The 7,957-nt window shown below is 44.7% G+C and overlaps 2 protein-coding genes across 2 annotated transcripts; one reads left to right on the forward strand and one right to left on the reverse strand.

The window, feature by feature from the left end:
- Positions 1–299: 299 nt before the first annotated feature.
- LOC112077663 (nucleus accumbens-associated protein 1) lies at positions 300–2,057 on the forward strand. The gene is given in 5 exon segments (XM_024144144.2): positions 300–403; positions 405–535; positions 538–951; positions 1,121–1,180; positions 1,183–2,057. Coding segments are annotated over 5 exon segments (846 nt in total). The 5' UTR covers positions 300–314; the 3' UTR covers positions 1,335–2,057.
- LOC112077660 (nucleus accumbens-associated protein 1) lies at positions 2,044–4,094 on the reverse strand. Its single transcript, XM_070441791.1, has 3 exons — positions 2,834–4,094; positions 2,206–2,463; positions 2,044–2,058 (listed from the first exon to the last, which is right to left on the reverse strand). The coding sequence occupies exons 1-3, from the start codon at positions 2,957–2,959 to the stop codon at positions 2,044–2,046; spliced, it is 399 nt and encodes a 132-aa protein (XP_070297892.1). The 5' UTR covers positions 2,960–4,094.
- Between the last annotated feature and the right edge of the window lie 3,863 nt (positions 4,095–7,957).

The raw sequence follows: 7,957 nt of genomic DNA on the forward strand, positions 1-7,957 counted from the left end.
GCACATCGTCGCATCCTCGACTTGCATGTTCTGTTAATATGAATGACCATATTCAAATGTGATTGCTGTCATTCTGAGCACCGTGGATGGACAGCTAATCACGCTATGCACCAAATGTGTCCGGGAAATGAAAATGTTGCTGATCAAGTGTCCGGACCCACATGTTCAGAAACTCTGATACATTTAGCAGAATTCTACCAGCGTTTCCAGAGCGACAGTACACTCAACTGAGATGGTAAACAACCACTTATCACAATCATTGCAAGTATTTGCATATACAGTATATTTATATTTCCATAATAAACTATTGATAAATGTATTCTCCCATATTCCTCCTCCAGGTTTCCTCGCCCAGCTGCGACTCCCAGGGCCTGCAGGCCGAGGAGGCTCCGACCTCGAACCCAGAGCCCCGTCACTCAAACCGTTGCGCGGGACTGGCAGTGCGCCGCCTCCTGCCTTACCCCTCCCCTCGTGTCGCGGGTGAAGACAGAGCAGCAGGGCAACCAATCAGAAGCCTCGCCCTATTCGGTGGTGTGCACCCTGTGGCCAAGCGCTTGTGGGAGGGCAGCAGCAGCCGAGACGGGGGTGGAGGGGCTCAGGTGGAGGTGGGTCCAGGAAGCCGCCCGCTTTCCCAGGACTCCGTGCGAGGGAGTGCCATCCAGAGCTCGGGGGCGCTGGCAATGGCCATGGGGATGGGCGCCAGCGGGGCGGGGATAGGATCAGGGGTCGGGGGTCACGGCAGCGGGTCCAACGGGAGTGTGGTCTCCATGGGCAACGTGGCATCGGAGGGCGCCAAGCCCGGGCACGATGAGCGCCTCACCAGTGACTCGCCTATCAGTTACCATGACGAGGAGGAAGAGGAGGAGGTGACGGAGGAGCAGACGGAGGAGCAGTACAGGCAGATCTGTAACATGTATACCATGTACAGCATGCTCAACGTGGGCGCTGCAGGTACCGGCGTGTGTGTGTGTGTGTGTGGTGTGTGGTGTGTGTGTGTGTGTGTGTGTGTGTGTGTGTGTGTGTGTGTGTGTGTGTGTGTGTGGTGTGTATATTATATATATTATATATATACTATATATAATAAAGGTCAGATCTAACACATGTCTTTCTCTTCTGGTAGCTGGTGAGCGTGTGGAGGCCCTGCCAGACCACTCAGAGACCCGGGGTCGTATGCGGGGTCGCCAGACCTGTCGTCTCTCCCCGCTGAGCTCATCACACAGATAGGCAACCGCTGCCACCCCCAAACTATACGAGGAGGGGGACCCGCAGAGAAACTTGAGCTTGTCTCAGGTCAGTGTGTGTGGATCCATTCTGTCATTTCAGAACTGGAGTAGGAGAACGGTCAGAGAAGGGTCTAGGGACCGAAAGTGGAATGTGGCCTTGTTTAAAGATGTGCTATTTAATTTGACAGCAGGAAACTAATCCTGCAGCAACAGGAAATGTGAAATTATTATGAGGATTATAATGAATGGACATGTTGTAGGGGTTGATAGATTTTTCGTTAAGGCGAATCAAGTCTGAATGTTAAAATGAAGCCTTTTTAACCTTGAATACACTAGTTTGCATTTTCTCTTCAACAACAGAGTGTTCAACTGAAGATAGTACACAACTTATACCCTGAGTGTACAAACATTAAGAACACCTGCTCTTTCCATGACAGGCTGACCAGGTGAATCCAGGTGAAAGCTATGATCTCTTATTGATGTCACTTGTTAAATCCACTTCAATCAGTGTAGATGAAGGGGTGGATACGGGTTAAACAAGTATTTTTAAGCCTTGAGACATAGATTGTGTGTCATTCAGAGCGTGAATGGGCAAGACAAAATATTTAAGTGCCTTTGAACAGGGTATGGAGTAGATGCCAGGCGCACTGGTTTGTGTCAAGAACTGCAACGCTGCTGGGTTTTTCATGCTCAACAGTTTCCTGTCTCTATCGAGAATGGTCCACCATCCAACGTGACTCAAACTGTGAGAAGCATTGGAGTCAACATGGGCCACCATACCTGTGGAACATTTTTGACCTCTTGTAGAGTCCATGCCCGACTAATTGAGGCTGTTCTGAGGGCAAAGGGGGTTGCAAACTCCATATTCAGAAGTGGTTCATAATGTTGGTACTCTTAGTGTATACTATACACACACTGTATAGTCTACTGTAAGTAATGCTTGGGTTGTTAAAAAGGCTATATAAAACCCATGTATTATTACCTTGAGGAAGAACTCTGTGCCCTTCTCCATGATCTGCTGGATCTGCAGGAAGCCTGCGGTGTACATGAGGAGGAACTGGTCTCCCACTGTCATGCTGAGSCGGCCTGTGTAGCAGAAGGCCAGGATCTGCTGGAAGCTCTGGGGCTGGACGGCCGGGGGGAGCTCCACCACTGTGGGGGTCTTGGAGCCGCTGCCTCCCCCAGTGCTGAACAGGTCCCGGAAGTAAGAGCTGCTAGCCGCAAGCACGGCACGGTGAGCCTGGAGGAGGAGGGAGGAGTAAGAAGATTCTATAGAGTTATGAGTAATATAAGGAATGTTTCCTTTGTTTGAATKATACATTTATTTTAAAACTGGGTGGTTGATCTTTTGGGAGGTGCAAAATGTCATGATTCTGATCACTCAGATTCTGATTCAGTGATTAGATTTTCTGTTATTTTTCTAACATCAAATAATGTTGACCAATAATGGCAAGTCATGAAGGACAACGGGATAATAAACTCATAAAAATCCAGCTGTTACGGCCGGGATAGACTGATAGATAAATAATTGGTCTTGCACATCAGAACACTAAAAAACTAAATGTACATTATAGTACACAATCTACGCAATTCACACAGTAATATCCCACCTTGAAGGCGTGTCCCTTGACGACCACGGAGACATCGCAGTAGAGCCCCTGGAGACGCTGCTCGTTCAGACACTCCAGGACGTTGTTGCCAAAGTTAGGAATCGCCATCTGAAGGGTCTGGGCCATGGTGCGCTACGCACACCACCACAGGGTCTGGAGGGAGAGATATCAGCAACATATTTTAAAAGAGCCAATTCAATCAGTTACCAATCTTCTGCATGAGGCTGACCCGTTTGTCCCCAACCTAATGAAGCAACAAACAGTAATGCCCTCTACTTAACCTATATCATGGATTCCAACACCATTGGTAACTACATTGAACAAAAATATGTAAAGTGTTGGTCCCATGTTTCATGAGCTGAAATAAAAAAAATCCCAGAAATGTTCCATACTTACAAAAAGCTTATTTCTCTCAAATGTTGTGCATACTTTTTATATGTCTCTTTTAGTGAGCATTTCTCCTTTGCCAAAATAATCCATTCACCTGACAGGTGTGGCATATCAAGAAGCTGATTTAACAGCATGACCATTACACAGTTGCACCTTATGCTGGGGACAATAAAAGGCCATTTAAAATGTGCTGTTTTGTCACACAACACAATGCCACAGATGTCTCAAGTTTGGATGGAGTGGGCAATTGGCATGTTGAATGCAGGAATGTCCACCAGAGCTGTTGCCAGATAATTGTTMATTTCTCTACCATAAGCGGTATGGTAGAGAAATKASAATTCAGAGAATTTAGCAGTACGTCCAACCAGCCTTACAACCACAGACCACGTGTAACCACGCCAGCCCAGGACCTCCACATCTGGTTTCTTTACCTGCAGGATTGTCTGAGACCAGCCACCCGGACAGCTGATGAAACTGAGGTGTGTAATAAAGCCATTTTGTGGGGAAAAACTGATTGGCTGGGCCTGGCTCCCCAGTGGGTGGGCCAATGCCCTCCAAGGCCCACCCATGGTTGCACCCCTGCCCAGTCATGTGAAATCACTCGAATAGGCCTAATTTATTTATTTCAATTGACTGATTTCCTTATATAAACTGTAACTCAGTAAAATCTTAATCTCAGCTCAACTCTGACCTGAACACTAGCGGACGCCCTCCAATGGACTAAACCATGTTTAGTGATGATACCCATTTGGAAGCAACCTGAAGTGACCTAACGCTTTCATTTGTCATTCAGACAAAGTAAACCATTTACAGGTGTTTTGAGCAGAAAGGAGACCCTTAAAATACTATTTGAAAAAGCCTACTTATCCATATGTAGTCAAATGTCAATGCCCACCCCACCACACACACACACACACACACACACACACACACACACACACATCCCTTATTCTGAAAAGTGAAAGCATATCACTTCTATCTGCTATTTATATAGGCCTAAACTGTCTCAAACCAACTCAGATGTTATTTGATTGTAAATGTGTGTTTACATCTGTGTAAATATCCTACTCCTACAGTACTACAGTCTGGGTTTGAATTGCCATAACCTATTCTCTCAACATACAACAACCTAACCTGCAGCCCTCTAATATTTGATAGGCCGATGCTCAAAAGAAACAGAAAGGTCTGTCATTCCTCTCGACAACATCATATAGAATGGCGTGTGTGGATGAAGAGGAGGAGACAAAGACAATGAGCCACTCTGGACTATTAAGATGCACCCTTAAAAGGTTCAGTGTAAGCGCCTCCTCTCCCCTCCCACTATCTCTGAAGCTCAGCACAGACATCCACCTCAGCTAACCCCATCACAACCATAAAACAGCACAGACATCACTCAGCTAACCCATAACAACCATAAACAGCACAGACATCCACCTCAGCTAACCCATAACAACCATAAACACACAGACATCCACCTCAGCTAACCCCATAACAACCATAAAAGCACAGACATCACCTCAGCTAACCCCATAACAACCATAAAGCACAGACATCCACTCAGCTAACCCCATAACAACCATAAACAGCACAGACAACAGAGAAGCAGTACTGTCACATCAACGTGTTATCATCTATGAATCAGTACCCAAAACAGAATTCCAGCTATCAGCTTGTAAGCACTGTCACAATAAGCGGTTCCACTGCATGGTGCTGGCTTCACCAGCGTTGTTGGGGTTTGATTCCTGCACGGGCAGCGGGCCACCCATACGAATGTGTCACTGTCAACTAGTCACTTTCATAAAAGCATCTGATTCGCTAACTGATGCTATAGGCTAGAGGTCGACCGATTAATCGGAATGGTGATTAATTAGGGCCGATTTCAAGTTTTCATAACAATCGGAAATCTGTAAAAAATAAAAAAAATACACCTTTATTTAACTAGGCAAGTCAGTTAAGAACACATTCTTATTTCAATGACGCCTAGGAACAGTGGGTTAATGCCTTGTTCAGTGGCAGAACGACAGATTTTTACCTTGTAGCTCAGGGATTCAATCTTGCACCTTACGGTTAACTAGTCCAATGCTCTAACCACCTGCCTCACGAGGAGCTGCCTGTTACGCGAATGCAGTAAGAAGCCAAGGTAAGTTGCTAGCTAGCATTAAACATCTTATAAAAAACAATCAATCATCATATCACTAGTTTAACTACACATGGTTGAGATATTACTAGTTTATCTAGCATGTCCTGCGTTGCATATAATCGTTGGACTGTCGTTGCTCCAACGTGTACCTAACCACATAACATCAATGCCTTTCTTAAAATCAATACAGAAGTAAATATTTTTACACCTGCATATTTAGCTAAAGGAAATCGGTTAGCAGGCAATATTAACCAGGTGAAATTGTGTCACTTCTCTTGTGTCACATTGCACGCAGAGTCAGGGTATATGCAAAAGTTTGGGCCGCCTGGCTCGTTGCGAACTAATTTGCCAGAATTTTACGTAATTATGTATTGAAGGTTGTGCAATGTAAAGGAATTTTAGACTTATGGATGCCACCCGTTAGATAAATACGAACGGTTCCGTATTTCACTGAAAGAATACATGTTTTTGTTTTTAGATGATAGTTTCCGGATTCGACCATATTAATGACCTAAGGCTCGTATTTCTGTGTGTATTATGTTATAATTAAGTCTATGATTTGATAGAGCAGTCTGACTGAGTGATAGTGGGCACCAGCATGTCGTAAGCATTCATTCAAACAGCACTTCGTGCGTTTTGCCAGCAGCTCTGCTGTTTATGAATTCAAGCCTATCAACTCCCGAGATTAGGCTGGTGTAACCAATGTGAAATGGCTAGCTAGTTAGCGGGGTGCGCGCTATAGCGTTTCAAACGTCACTCGCTCTGAGACTTGGAGTAGTTGTTCCCCTTGCTCTGCATGGGTAACGCTGCTTCGAGGGTGGCTGTTATCGATGTGTTCCTGGTTCGAGCCCAGGTAGGCGAGGGAGGGGTGGAAGCTATACTGTTACACTGGCAATACTAAAGTGCCTATAAGACATCCAACAGTCAAAGGTATATGAAATACAAATCGTATAGAGAGAATAGTCCTATAATTCCTATATAACCACCTAAAACTTCTTACCTGGGAAATATTGAAGACTCATGTTAAAGGGAACCACCAGCTTTCATATGTTTTCATGTTCTGAGCAAGGAACTTAAACGTTAGCTTTCTTACATGGCACATATTGCACTTTTACTTTCTTCTCCAACACTTTTGTTTTTGCATTATTTAAACCAAATTGAACATGTTTCATTATTTATTTGAGGCTAAATTGGTTTTATTGATGTATTATATTAGTTAAAATAAGTGTTCTTTCAGTATTGTTGTATTGTCATTATTACAATAATAAAAAATAATATAAATAAATAAAATAAAATAGTCAGATTAATCGGTATCGGCTTTTTTTTGGTCCTCCAATAATCGGTATCGGCGTTGGAAACTCATAATCGGTCGACCTCTAGTATAGGCTATTATTGCATCCATTACACATGCATGTTCTAACATGCATCTATGCACCTACACACGCAGTCACACGCAGCCAACCGCTTATAGACTACACACACACAAAAGCTGCCATTGACGGGGTGGATACTATGTGGCAGCATTAACAGACAGACAGTTAGAATCTTCTCACCTAGTGAAACACTAGATTCACAAAAAGTCTGACTAACATATTAAAGGTGAAGTAAGCAGCCCAACATAAGCCTTGTTTTGGGATCCAGCCAGCCACACTGGTAAAATAAACACTGTCTTTGTCTCCATCCCTCTCTCTCATGCACTCTCGCAAAAACACAGATGCGCACACACACACACCAACGCAAACAAACACACACACATTCACACACACACTAAACAATACTGCCTGTTTACAGTTTGGCAGGACACACACACAGAATAGAATAAAGCYTGGKTGTGTTTGCGGAGTTTGCATTGAGAGAGCGACCAAGGAGGGTAGGAGAGGGGCCTGAACAAGGGCTGTGCCCAGCAAAGGGGTCATGTCAGGCACAGCAGCCAGGTTAGAGGGCAGAGGAGAAGTTCAGTTCACCCACTGCCTCACATCTCATACCGGGTAGTGGAGTCAGTCACAAAACTAGGTCACACAGTGTCAACATAAGAGCCAGTCTTTTCACAGGAGCCTCAAGAATGTTTTGCCAGCATTTAAAATGCAGACACAGCTTATGTGATGTTGTGATGGACCAAGGACCAACATATTTGTGATCTTATAGAAAGTAMAAATATTTTCCAGTTTATCCACACTCCTAGACTATAGTCTGAAAACACCAACTGCTAAATTAATTTAGATTGCCTTATAGATTATTAGAGAGGGTTACATGGGTGGTGGCCAGCAGCATACCACCCTGCATCCCACTGTTGGCTTGCCTCTGAGGCAAAGCAAGGTCCTGGTCAGTCCCTGGATGGGAGTAGGGGGCACTACTGCCTCTGGTCGAAGGAGATCCCAATGCCCCAGGGCAGTGATTGGGGACATTGCCCTGTGTAGKGTGACATTTTTCAGATAGGACGTTAAGCAGGTGYCCTGACTCTCTGTGGTCACTAAAGATCCMATGGTACTTATTGTAAGAGTATGGGTGTTATGTTAACCCYGGTGTCYYGGATACATTTCCAAACTGGTCCTAATCATCACCAGCTTTCAATTGGCACATTCATCCCCCMTCCT

This window comes from Salvelinus sp. IW2-2015, unplaced genomic scaffold (genome assembly GCF_002910315.2).
Source record: "Salvelinus sp. IW2-2015 unplaced genomic scaffold, ASM291031v2 Un_scaffold4809, whole genome shotgun sequence".
NCBI classification, from domain to species: Eukaryota; Metazoa; Chordata; class Actinopteri; order Salmoniformes; family Salmonidae; genus Salvelinus; species Salvelinus sp. IW2-2015.